The sequence below is a fragment of the Harmonia axyridis genome, chromosome 1 (genome assembly GCF_914767665.1).
Source record: "Harmonia axyridis chromosome 1, icHarAxyr1.1, whole genome shotgun sequence".
Taxonomy (NCBI): Eukaryota; Metazoa; Arthropoda; class Insecta; order Coleoptera; family Coccinellidae; genus Harmonia; species Harmonia axyridis.
Genome location: NC_059501.1, coordinates 62719046 through 62732909, shown reverse-complemented (window position 1 = coordinate 62732909; position 13864 = coordinate 62719046). Strand labels below are relative to the sequence as shown.

At 31.9% G+C, this 13864-nt stretch overlaps 2 protein-coding genes across 2 annotated transcripts; one reads left to right on the top strand and one right to left on the bottom strand.

Moving 5' to 3' along the window:
- The first annotated feature begins 7484 nt into the window (after positions 1-7484).
- LOC123685452 (inhibitor of nuclear factor kappa-B kinase subunit epsilon) lies at positions 7485-11308 on the top strand. The gene is made up of 2 exons (XM_045625156.1): positions 7485-8181; positions 8863-11308. Exons 1-2 carry the CDS (start codon positions 7758-7760, stop codon positions 10641-10643), a joined length of 2205 nt encoding a protein of 734 aa, XP_045481112.1. The 5' UTR covers positions 7485-7757; the 3' UTR covers positions 10644-11308.
- A 180-nt stretch (positions 11309-11488) lies between these two features.
- LOC123685460 (BAG family molecular chaperone regulator 2) lies at positions 11489-12954 on the bottom strand. The gene is made up of 3 exons (XM_045625167.1): positions 12728-12954; positions 12438-12659; positions 11489-12381 (listed from the first exon to the last, which is right to left on the bottom strand). Exons 1-3 carry the CDS (start codon positions 12759-12761, stop codon positions 12029-12031), a joined length of 609 nt encoding a protein of 202 aa, XP_045481123.1. The 5' UTR covers positions 12762-12954; the 3' UTR covers positions 11489-12028.
- Between the last annotated feature and the right edge of the window lie 910 nt (positions 12955-13864).

Sequence of the window (13864 nt, the reverse complement as noted above, 5' to 3'; positions counted from 1 at the left end):
ACTACAAGAAACAAAAAAATTTAGTATTGAAAAACTTATTCTTTTCACATTTTTTCAAACTACCAGTGATCCACCAAAACAGTTCTGGAAAAAAATGAATGCGGTGACACTCCCAAAAAAATTATCACCCCTGTATATTTACCATCGAAATTGGCAATCACCTGATGAACACCCTTGATTAGAATAACTATGCCACATTTCAGTTCAATATCTTGTGTTTTGGAGATGCTATGAGAAAAAAAAACTTGAAAAAAAAAATCATAACACCCTCGTATTTTGAAAACAAAGCGTTTGCGTTTGTTTATAGGACTTTTTCTTCTTGAAATTATCCGGAGAATCACTCATTTTCATTTGTACCTACCTCTTATTTAGGAACACCTTGTTTAATTAGTATTTTCAGTTTTGAAATTATTGAAAATGAAAGTAATGAACAACAGAGCGTTAAAGTTTCAAATTTTTTTATTTTAGTTTTAGTATTTATAGCTCTTTCACTTTTCGAGATATTAAGATCAAATTTGAACCAATTCAGATTTCTTATTTTAATCCACGTTTAAGGAAGCTGGTGATAATAGGTTCCTATCTTTAGTTAAAAATATCAATCATATGTAACGAAATACAACAAATGTTATTACTTTTTTCTCGATAACGATCGCAGATGCGTAAAAATAACAAGAAACAAAAAATTAACGAACAAAATATACACTGTGTCCGTAAAGTATGGAACAAATTCATTTTTAGCTAAACAGACCATTTTAAGAAATAATCCTGAAACACGTCGATTTTTTATTTTAATTTACAGTATTTTAAAATAATAATCTAATATACAGGGTGAATTACTTTCGAGTAATGACGTCACCGTAATTTTTTTAAATGAAACACCCCCATTTTGTCTCAATTCTCCGATTACTCTAGCTGAGCTGATTCCAAAAATGTATCACCTGTTGATTCCAATTGGTACAGGGTGGACAAAAATACAATAGTTTTGTGTGTGATTATTAAGTAACGCGCAAGGGCGGATATAGCTCTTTTTCATGGAGGGGGTAGTAACAATTCAAAACCAATAATTTGCAATATTTGGGAAATTACCAATTTGAAATTATTGCATGAAATATTTTATTTTTGGGTAACTTTTTTTCAGGGTTTCGATATTCATTGGGGGGTAATTACCCCCAATCCGAAAATTGAGACAGAATGGAGGTGTTCTATTTAAAAAAAATGACGGTGACTTCATTACTCAAAAGTATATTAGATCATTATTTCAAAATACAGTAAATTAAAATAAAAAATCGACGTGTTTCAGGATTATTTCTTGAAATGGTCTGTTTAGCTAAAATGAATTTGTTTCATACTTTACGGACACAGTGTAGAGTTCATTCAATAAAATAGAATTCACCAGCGGCGTACTACAGAAAAAATTTATGGGGAGAAAAAGGACCTCACCCCTGAAAAAATATCTCCCAGTACCTTGATACAATCACTCGGCATAGTAGATGATGTGCACCCTAAAACGTGACCTATAGTTCAAGTTTGATCTCAATATCTAAAAAACTGAAAAAGCTATGAAGAAAAAACTAAAAAAACCTTCAAACTTTAACGCTCAGTAGTTCGGTGAAGGAAGCGTTTGCGGAAACAAGTTTATGGAGAAAAAAGTCCCAATTTGATCTGAAAAATACGCCTCTGAAATCGTGATAAGGAAATTTGAATTATCCTGTATAAGTAGTACAATTTTCATTTTTAACATATTCTACATATCGAAAATATAACTGAAGTCGACAGAATTTCCCCAAACCAAAATATAATAACGATAGTAGAGCGCTGTTGATTTCAGAAATAAAATAATTTTCTCGAAAAAAAAAAACAGTGGCCTAGGTTTTTAATAGGAAAATGATCTAATATGAAGAGAAAAACACACTGGTTTTAAATATTATCTTTATTCAGCTATCGATTTCGGCAAAATACTTATACCATCATCAGGCTGTCTGTCATGAAACACAGCAACAAGCTACAAATTTCATGTGTTTCATGACAGACAGTCTAAATAATGCAGGTAATGTTTCAAATTGAAGAATTGTCTCCTGCAAAAATTATCCAGTGGCGTAGATTATTTTCCTTGAAATTGATGTATTTCTCCATCAGTGTGTACATAGAATCTAATATGAAAAAAAAACAAACTGGTTTTAAATATTACCTATATTCAGCTATCGATTTCGGCAAAATACTTAATACCATCATCAGGCTGTCTGTCATGAAACACAGCAACAAGCTTCAAATTTCATGTGTTTCATGACAGACAGCCTGATGATGGTATTAAGTATTTTGGCGAAATCGATAGCTGAATATAGGTAATATTTAACACTTAAAATTAAAAAAAATTAAAAATTTAAAATTTAAAAATTTAAAATTGAAATCGATATAATAAAGATAATATTTAAAACCAGTTTGTTTTTTTTTCATATTAGATTCTATGTACACACTGATGGAGAAATACATCAATTTCAAGGAAAATGATCATCGCACCCCTATATCTACGCCACTGGTTAATTTTAGCAGGAGACACTTCTTCATTTTGAAACATTACCTACATTATTTAGACTTCAATACCTAAAAATTGAAACAATGAATGTAATAATATTAGAGTTATAAATAAAAAACTGATTTTTTTTTCAAACTGTAACAATAACCTCTCTATCTCGAAAAAGAAAGCTTGTTGAGATATAAGTTTATAATGGACTTTTTTTCATGAAAAAAGTTGTTCTATCGGACGCCAAAGTTATTGAACTAATATTGATCGATATTATTCTGTCCCTTGTAGTATTTTAAGGGCCTCATACGAACCGTGCAATAAAAAATCAAACGAGTTTCCAAAATGAAATAACACTGCACTCAACATATAACCACTAACCAGTAAATACACATTTTTTCACACATTTAAATTGAATCAATCAAGTTTTTTTATTATTTATTTTATATTTCTTTCCTAATTAATAATTTTTTTATTCAGTTGTCAATTTCTCCGTTAGTGTGCCACGCTTGGGGTTCCCCTGATCATTGAAGTGATCAAGGAAGTGAAGTGAGTCTCCCCTTACGTCCTCATTTTTTGTTTCGGTTTGTGTCCCTGCTATGGTAGTTGCCTAATACAGAACTATTACATAAAATTTTTTCTATCAATTGAACATAATGGATGATAAAACCGTACAAAATATTTTAGAAAAAATTGAGAACAGTAAAACTGAAATTAAAAGCAGCATACAAGCTTCGGAATCTAATATATTACTTGAACTTGAAAACTTGAAATTCAAGATTCGTACACTTGAGCGGGAGAATGTGTCTCTGAGGGATAAAGTAGACCGACTGGAAAGAAAATCTAACGAAAATAACATCGTGGTTTTTGGATGGACAGAGCCCAATGATGATATTACTTCGGATTTCATTTGCAATGAGCTGAATAACCTGCTAGGGGTAGAAATTGGTAGAAGCGATATAAATAATTTTTATTGCCTAGGAAAAAAGTCGAATCGCCCAGTAAAAATTGAGTTTGTTTCCTATCTCAAGAAAATTGGGGTTATCAGACATTGCAAAAAATTGAAGGGCAGTGGTATTGCCATCAGAGACGATCTGACGGAACAGCAGCGGAACGAATATCGAGTGCTTAGGGGATATTTGATCGAGCAAAGAGAAAAAGGAGAAACTTGTCATATTAGAGGAAATAAACTTGTAGTCAACAATAAAGAGTATACACTCCACGATTTAGAAGAAGCTCGAAAACATCCCACTGTCCGCCGGACTAACAGCAACCCGGCGACCCCGACTCAGTCCCTAATACATAACCCGGAAGAAGTACGAACTCAGGCTCAACCTCCTGAAAATATCGAGGAGATCTCGGTTCTCGACCGATTGCAAAGCACACCAGTGGCTGAAAACACTGCTAGAAAAATTGTAAAGCCAGAAAGAGTAACCAGATTGCGCTTGAACGTACAAAGAAAGGATTTGAAATAGTTGATTTTGTTGTATTTTGTCCTGTTGTTTATTTTTGTTGCGTTGGGCTATTAAGTTGTTTGGCTTTTTCTGTGGGTTTTCTGCTACAAAATGGATCCATACATTAGAGAATATAAGAACGAACCAATCATTGCTAAGATTATACCTGACATAGATCATTTTTTGCCACCTATACAAACACCACTTAATATCTTACATCTTAATATTAGAAGTGCGATGAAAAATATGGACGAATTTGTTTTGTTTCTGAATAAACTTGCGCTCGATATTCAAATTATTGTACTCACCGAAACGTATTTCGTCTATGACCTGAATTTGCTGCAGATTGAAGGGTATACCATTTTATACAATGAGGGTTCACTCAATAAGAACGATGGAGTGTTGGTTTATATTAGGAATGAAATCAGTTTTTCACACGAAATAAAGAAACTAGGAAATATAAACATTCTGGAAGTTTCAACACAGTTTGGATCTAAGAAAGCTATTTTAACAGCCGTCTATAGACCCCCAAGTACATGTCCAAAAAAATTCAACATTGATTTGCAGCAATATATTCAAACGGTTGAAAGGAGCGATATGCATGTTATAACAGGAGATATAAATATAGATCTTATGTCGAATTCAGATTTTTCTGAGGAATACAAGAATATCTTGAACACATACGGATATGAATCGCACATAAATGACTACACTCGACCAGAAAGTAAAACTTGCATAGATCATTTCTATGTGAAAGAAAATGTTTCTATTCCAATTCAATCGTACGTCTTTCAACATATTATTACCGATCACTATCCTATTGCATTAACTGTGGACTTGGATGCAACATCAACGAGACAGCCCAATTCCGATTCTAGAAATAAAAAATATATAGATTACGCAGCACTAAAGACAAACTTGAGAGAGGAGAGGTGGGAAAAATTTTATTCTGTCCATAATATAGATGAAATGGCTGATGAATTTGTTGACAGAATAAGTGCATATATCGAAAAAACAACTAAAAATATAAGGTTAAAAAAACAAAAAAATATTAAAAAGAAGTGGATTACTTCCGCGCTCCTCACATCGATAAATAGAAAACAGCACCTGTATAAAAATTTACAAAAGGATCCGAATAATTCACTTCTGAAGACAGAATACCACGTTTATAAAGGTAAGTTGGCAAAGTTAATCAAAGTTGCGAAGAAGAATTATGCACGAAAGCTAATAAAGGACAATGTTAACCAGTCCAAGGCACTCTGGGACAGTGTAAATAACATATGCAATCGTTCGAAGCCTGAGACAGGAATTGAAAAGATTGTATCAGCAGATGGAACAATGGTGGAGTCTGGGAAACGGATCTGTGACAGTTTTAATGCATACTACTCTAACTTAGGTCAGACGTATGCAGAAAAAATAAGTGTTCCGGAAAACTATAGAGAACATGAAAAAACAGTAAGAAGCTCCTTGTTTCTCACCCCTGCGAACATCGAGGAGGTCCACGAGACGATTGTGAAACTGCGGCAGGGAACAGCACCGGGATATGATGGCATAAGAGCGGAAACTCTAAAGAATATATCTGACGAGATAAAGGCACCTCTGACTCACCTAATAAACTGTTGCTTTGATGAAGGATATTTCCCGAAAAGTTTAAAAACAGGTATTATAAAACCTCTATTCAAAAAAGGTAGTAGATTGGAAATGAAGAACTACAGGCCAATATCGTTGATCAGCAATATAGCAAAAGTTATGGAAAAAATATTGAAAAAGAGGATTATAAAATTTTGCACGAAACATAAAATTATCTCACAATTTCAATATGGCTTTGTAGAAGAAAAATCAACCGAAGATGCAATCAGACACCTGACATCCTGTATTTACAACTCACTAGATAAGAAAAAACAATCCTTATGTATATTTATCGATCTCTCTAAGGCCTTTGATACAGTCTCCCATGAAAAACTACTCAATAAATTGGAAAAATACGGTTTCAGAGGTAAAATTTACAACATGATGAGAAGTTATTTGATGGATCGGGAACAAAAAGTAAGTGTAAATGGAGAGTTAAGTGAAGCAATGTATGTAAATTACGGGGTGCCTCAGGGCACGGTTCTTGGACCCCTTTTATTCACACTGTATATAAACAGTTTGTTGAGTGTCAGAGTAAGAGGCAGAGTTCTCTGTTTTGCAGACGACGTGGCGTTGTTTTGTGAGTCAGATTCTTGGAACACCCTGAAAGCTGAGGCCGAGAAGGACTTCAGTAATCTGGATATGTGGTTCAGGTACAATAAATTGACGATAAATTTGGAGAAAACGAGATATTTACCATTCGCATCGTACTCGAGTGGATTACCACATATTGGACCCCTGATGGTCACACCGAACTTACATATCCCGGAAGCGGACTCCATCAAATATTTGGGTATAACGATCGATAGACACCTTAAATGGGACATGCATATCAAAAGTATCGTCAACAAGCTAAGAGGCATTTTATATAAAATTAAGTATTTAAAAGACTACCTCGACTTGAAACACCTGAAATTGCTGTACTTTGCATTAGTGCAGCCACAATTGTCGTATGGAATTATTGGTTGGGGCGGCGTGAATGATAATCATTTGGAGAACTTAAATGTAATGCAAAGATGGATACTTAGAATTATTTACGGTAAACCACTCATGTTCTCCAACGATAGTTTGTACAGGGAGTCCGGGATGCTTGATATAAGACAACTCTTCTGTCTCAGTATGCTAATAAATATGAAAAAGTCGAAAATTACTTCCGATCCAGTTGACCACTGTTATAACACCAGAAATAGATCAAGCTCCTTAAACATACCCCGTTGTGAAAAGAATATAGGACAGCGCTGCTGTAACTACCTTGCTCCGAAAGTTTTCAATCAGCTACCCTCGTACATAAAGAAACTCAACAGTTTAAGTTTGTTCAGAAAGATGTCAAGGAAGTGGATAGTATCTATCGGAAGATCAGGATTGATTGCTCTGATCAGCCAAAGGCTGTTCTAGGTGGAACTACAGGAAGCAGAAATATTTCTCGTTTTGTTGTGTATTTTGAGTTTGTTCGTTCACTTGTCAATAAAGGATAGTTAAATCTAGGTTGATTATATCACGTACAAGCAATAGCTTTCGTAGCTAAAGCTTCTGTGATTAACACTTTATTCACTCCTTTATTTGTTATAATACATGATTTTATTATTATGTGAGCATTTATGTTCTCCACTCATGTTTTGTATTTTCTTACTGTGTATATATGTTGTAATGTAGTCAGTGAATAAATTATTATTATTATTATTATTATTATATTATATTGTATCCACTTCCTTCGGATTTCTCGTTCCACAGATTATTTTATTGAAAGTTCTTCCAAGGAGCCTGAATAACAAGCATTTCAAAATTGCTGATTTTAGTCAGTGCTTTTCTCTTTATTTTCATTGTATTTTATATTTTATTCTGTGGTTCTTCGGAATTTCATTTAATCATAGAATACATTGATCTTGTATTGTGTTGTGTGTATATACCACAATGTCCACAATAAAAATAATGGGATGGTTATTATAGTAATTAACATTGTATAAAGACTATAGTGTAATAGTAGTAGTATATACGTAATTTTACATTTCATTTGGACCTGATGAACTGATTAAATTCAACATGAAGAGATGATTTTTCATCAAAGGTTTTTTAATAACGTTATAGCACTGGAATACATAAAACTTGTTAATCTGATTAACTTTCATTTCTGGAATCGAGTATCTCATTGAAAAATGGCTTGTTTGAAAGGATCACAAAATTATGTTTGGTCTACAACCAGTGTACTAGGAAAAGGTGCCACAGGAGCTGTTTATCAAGGTGTAAACAAAACAAATGGAGAGCCAGTTGCTGTGAAAACATTCAATCAGTTTAGTCATTTAAGACCAAAAGAAGTGAAAATAAGAGAATTCGACGTGTTGAAAAAAGTTAATCATGAAAATATTGTGAAATTACTAGCTATTGAGGAAGAAGAAGGCAATGGAAGTAAAGTGATTGTTATGGAACTTTGTACTGGGGGAAGTCTTTTTAATATACTTGATGATCCTGAGAATACTTATGGTTTGGAAGAGAAAGAATTTCTTTTAGTTTTAGAACACTTGACGGCTGGCATGAAACATTTAAGAGATAATAATCTTGTTCATCGAGACTTAAAACCAGGTATTTATGGACTATAAGAAAAACTTTTTAATTCAGATATTTATAGATTCCTTCATTCCAATCAAGACTTAAAGATAAATATTAGAATTCAGGATATACTACTTAATTGGTTAATTAGTCACTTGCGCCTTTCAAAACCAACACTTGAGTAATATACTTATTAAATTCCTCAATTTCAGCTGGCTATTTTCTAGCACTACTGAAAATAGCCTAAGTACACAAAAACAATTGCGAACTATTATCTTATTTTTTCTATACTAAGTCAATTATCTGATGTAAATAAATCATGATTGTTTGGATAAAGGCAAACACAGAAATTTTCTTTGATTCAGTGCATGCTTTTGATTGTCCCAGCACAAGTTTATAATCAATAAACTATCAATGGGCTTTGGGAGTACCTTTCTAGACTGAATTTCCTGTTATCCAACTCCATAATTGTCAGGCAATGGTTTTTCTTTTAGTGAATTTAAGAATAATATGGGTACCCACAAGGGTATGTAGAAAATGTTGAACTGTGTATTTAGGGTTGAATCTGTCCTCTACTATATCTTTCCCTGGCATTAAAATCGTTAGAAGCTATATCACTGTGAAGGATTATTATCTTCTTTATATTCAAAAGTTTGACCACTATGAATTAACTTACATCAAGGTGTAAAATATAACAAGACAATATTTTTTCAGGTAACATAATGAAATTCATCTGTGATGATGGCACAACAGTGTATAAATTAACAGACTTTGGTGCAGCAAGGGAACTTCAAGAAGGCGAAGAATTTAAATCTTTATATGGAACAGAAGAATATTTACACCCAGATATGTTTGAACGTGCTGTGTTGAGAAAACCAGTTAATAAGACATTTAGTGCTACCATCGATCTATGGTCTATTGGTGTTACTATATACCATGTAGCTACAGGTAACTTGCCTTTTAGGCCTTATGGTGGACGAAGAAATAAAGAAACAATGTATTACATAACTACAAAAAAAGAGAGTGGTGTTATATCAGGTATTCAAACTACAGAAAATGGTGCAATTGAATGGCAAAGAGAATTACCTATAAGTTGTCAATTGAGTGCTGGCTTGAAAAAAATTGTAACACCACTTTTAGCTGGTTTACTAGAACTAGATTTGAATAAGATATGGACATTTGATAGATTCTTCAAGGAAGTTACAAATGCATTGTCTAGAAAAGCTGTAAATATTTTTCAAGTAAATAAAGCCCAAATACTGAAAGTGTATATTCATCCAGATGAAATGTATAATAATTTACAATATTTTATAAAGGAACAGACCAACATTGAAGAAGATAACCAGTTGATGATTTTTCAAGGAAAGCTTTTTTCCAGTTTTTTCGAAGATACAACAAAAGCATCTGGTTTTCCAGTTACTTCGGAAATGGATCCTTTATTTTTGTTCAATGATATTAATAATAATGTTGTGATTGATCCACCGGTAGAAGTTCCTATATTTCATAAGTTTTCTGATAATGTCCATTTAGAAAATGACGCAACCCAATCAAAATTAGCTTGTAGCATTGGTCATTTGTGCAAGAGGTACATCGAAAGATATGCATGGGCTTCCCAACTAATGGAGTATGCAGTTGAAAATTTCTCCAAATATATCAATTCTGACTTAACTGAATTGAATGTTGTAACACAACATCTACTTGAAAAGAATAAACTTCATAAAAATAATGCAGAAATTCTCCAATTATCCAAACGCATTGGAAGTATTTTGTGCAATAAAGATATTCAAGGTGACTCTCTTGAGTATACGAAGAAAATAGAAAAACTTGATCCTGCTTTGAGCGAATGTTCTTCCAAAGTTGCCCAATTGCATCAGCGTTACAGTGTCGAAAATACTTTGAAACTTGAATGGGATACTTCAATTAGGTCAGCTGTAAATCCGTGGAAAACTAAAGCACCTGCCAAAGCCCAAACTCTTGTTGAACATTTGAGGGACTCCTGGCAGCACCTAGTGAGAGATCGAGCTACTCGAACTCTTTCGTTCAATGATGAACAATTCCATATACTGGAGGGTATTAAAATAACACAGACTATCAACCGTGTGAAAAATTTATTAGAGTTAGAGGTATACCCACAGTATTCTCAATTTTCTGATGCTCTGAGTGATTGGTACAAGATTGCTCAAACTGTTTACTTGCAGACCACCATGATTCTCAAGAAAGATGTTGATAATATTGACAAAGCTCTCAGAAACTTTGGAGAATCATTTACTATTGAGAAACTAGAATACACAGATGTTATCACAGAACAATTGAATGTTACAAAACAAAGTAGTACAGATCATAGAAAAAGAAATCAAAGTATTAGAAAATTGTATGAAGCACAAAAAATGTTGAAAAATGAAATTAATAAGGATCTCATTAAAAATTCTGAGTTGCTCAATGAAATTCATGAATTAACATGTTCACAATCATTCGCAATAGATTCTCTTCTGTAAAGAATTTTTTTTTTAAATAATCCAGAATATTAATTGCTATGAAGTTATATCAATGACACCTTGAAAAGTATGTTTCACCCTAACATTCATAGAAATAACTGCTTCATTGAAGGTGCTTGACAAAAAACAGTTATTTTCTAGTTTGAGATAATTGAAAAATGTTGGCCCAATTGATTGTAGTACCCATCATTTTTCCATATAGAAAATATACTAACTAAAATTGCTTTTCGTTCCTTCATCAAATCGTTATTATGAATTGATGCATATTTGGATATTACTACTATTAGATTTGAACATTGGTAATTTTTTATTATGAAAATATTTCTTATCTCTTATAAACCATTTTTCATCATTTTAAAATTCTCTACATTCATACATTTGAGTAAATATTGATAACAAAAAATAGGGAAAATATTCAATATTGACCAAAAAAAGTATAGTGCATGAACTGATTTTATTGTGAAGGGTTTTAGTGCAATTGACCATAAGTATTTGAAATCATCTGTGACAACTTTTTATTATATTTAGTCATTATGGGTACTCTATAAGAAATATTGTAAATAGAAATAAATTTTGTATGAAAAATTTTTCCAAATAAGTAATTGTTTCAAGCATTTGGATGTCATATTTTTACATAATAATTTCTATAAAATGCTTGTACTATTGCTGGTCTGATAGTTTTTATTTCATTTTGCACCTTGAAAAGGAGATTTATAAAATACATTAAAGAATTTTTTCAACTAAATTGAAAAATTCTGTAAAATCTTGGCACCGTAAAAAAATTGATAAATTTATGAGCAATAAATTAAATTTTTGAATAGCAAACAAATAATGAATGAGGCAGATATTGATGAAATCCATATATTTCCAGTATAAAAAGAATTATTTTATAAGTACAAATAAAAACTGTTACTGAGAAAATTTTTGAAGTAATAATAATTTTCAAGAAACCTACAAATTTGAATTTATATATTAGAAAACTAAATTTAAAAAATTATACATATCTACTAATTTTCATATTGATATAGGCTCTACTCTCTAGGCTTTGTTGAAAGTGAAAGCAGAACTTAAGCCTTGGTGATTCAGATAGTTTTATAAGAAGTGAATTGTTTACAACATGTTTTCTACATAGGGAAGCTATATTTGACAAAGTTAATATTATGATCACAGCATATATTGAACTAAATCTTGATATTCAAAATTTAAGTTTTTCAAGTTTTAAGAAATAACTTTATTAAATTTTTCACAATGGAATGGTTTGATAATCAGACAATTCAAAAGTAAATTTTAAATTATAGATAAATTCTACCAGAATTTAGTGATGGTTATGAAGGAAATCTAGTGCTAATACAACAACACTTATAAATTATCAAAAAAATACTAAGTTAAGGAATCATAGTAACATTATTAAGTTTATCAAAATAATTCAACAAGCCTTGCAACCTCTTCTTTACTCTTTTCTGATCATCTACTGTACAACCAAGTAAGGCAGATTCAAAGTTTTTATCAGTCACTCCTTCTTCTACATGGGATGAACAGGCATTCATATAAGAGAGACATTTTGCTTTGGCAAAATCAGCATCAGTTTTAACATACATAATCAAGCCATCAATTAGATGATTCACCTGATGCAGGGCTTCTTCTTGTAAATTATCACGTTGAGTTAAAATTTTCACTTCAACTGTAAGACAACGACTCAAAATCCTATCAGCATAGCGATTGATATCATCTCTATCGCCTGAAAATAGATACAGTTGTGTATTTCAATAAGAATATATTTGGTTTAACTGATACTTTCTGCAAGTTCACTAATTATATCTGTATTTCTAACAGAATCTATTGAAGACAACAATTGATCTCTATCTTCCTCCAATTGAGAGGCTCCTTTTCTTAACTTTTCTACATGGCTCTCCAATACATCCAACATTTCAATTACTCGCTCTTTTGGAGTTTTAGAATCAAAGGTATTATTTTCATCAATTCTAGGTAATGGGCATTCAAAAAAATGCGTGCTGCCTACAAAGTCGAAGGATTCATATTGAATCATAAGAATCATTGAAAACCTAGTGTTAGTGGAAACTTACTGGAAGGAGTTAGAGGAATTGGATCAACGTCCATCCTTGTATCCTTCTGGAAATGTAAATGGCCACTTCAGAATTTATTTCGAAAACCTGTCAAACTAACCGCAGTTCAAATCAAAGAGTAATGTTAGATTTAAATAACCAACATCGAACCCAATTATTTCCTATAAGAATAACCAATAACAACTTTCTAGAATTTTTAGTACTGTCAATATTTATATTTAACCCTCAAAAAGATATTTTTGAGGTTCTTTTATTTTGGTCTTAGTAAAAGATTTTTAGCCATTCCGCTCAATTTATACAGGGTGAGTCTTTGACTTGTACATATATTTTAACCGAAGATTCTTGAGGTCAAAAGAAACACTTTTTTCATTTACCATTTTTTCCGATTCGGCCCTGTTAAAAAGATATAGCCATTTTAAATTTTCATAATGAGCTAATTCACCCCTGGAACCGGAACACCGAAGTTTTCGCAATTACAAGATATACAATTTGAAACTTGGAAATAAGCTACTAAATTGGAAAAACCATCATAAACTCACTTTTAACATTCCATTTGTTGAGAAAGTAGTATTTATAATACAATAAATGAGTTATTCCAATTTCACTGACGATAAAGATTAAATATTTTTCTCTTGATTTTCTATTTCATTTTCGATAATCATAACGAATTGAGCTCGCTACCACCCATATTAGCTTAGCTCTGATATTCATAATTCATATCCATTCATTTATTATATCGCATTTATAATATATCGTTGTTTATTTCAATTTCGTAGAATTGCAATTTAACCTTACATTCTCAAATAAATAATTTTCATCTGTGACAGTTCTAATACAGACTAGTAGTCTGTGGTTTTAAGTTTGAACCTCAAATTTCGAGTGTTGCAAATTTAAACACAGCAGTTCGAATTATCTATGTTCTAACTTCTAACCTAAAATGTAAAATATTCATTTACAGTTTACACTGTTATTGTCTTATGATATTTGCATAAAATGAAAATCATCGAAGATTTGAAGAAACCCAACAGAATATTGAAGTTCCATACATATTTTCAAGAAATTTAAAAACAATTTCCAAAATAATTGTGTGGATACAAAATAAATAAGTGTGCATTCTGATAGAAAGTAATTCCTTTA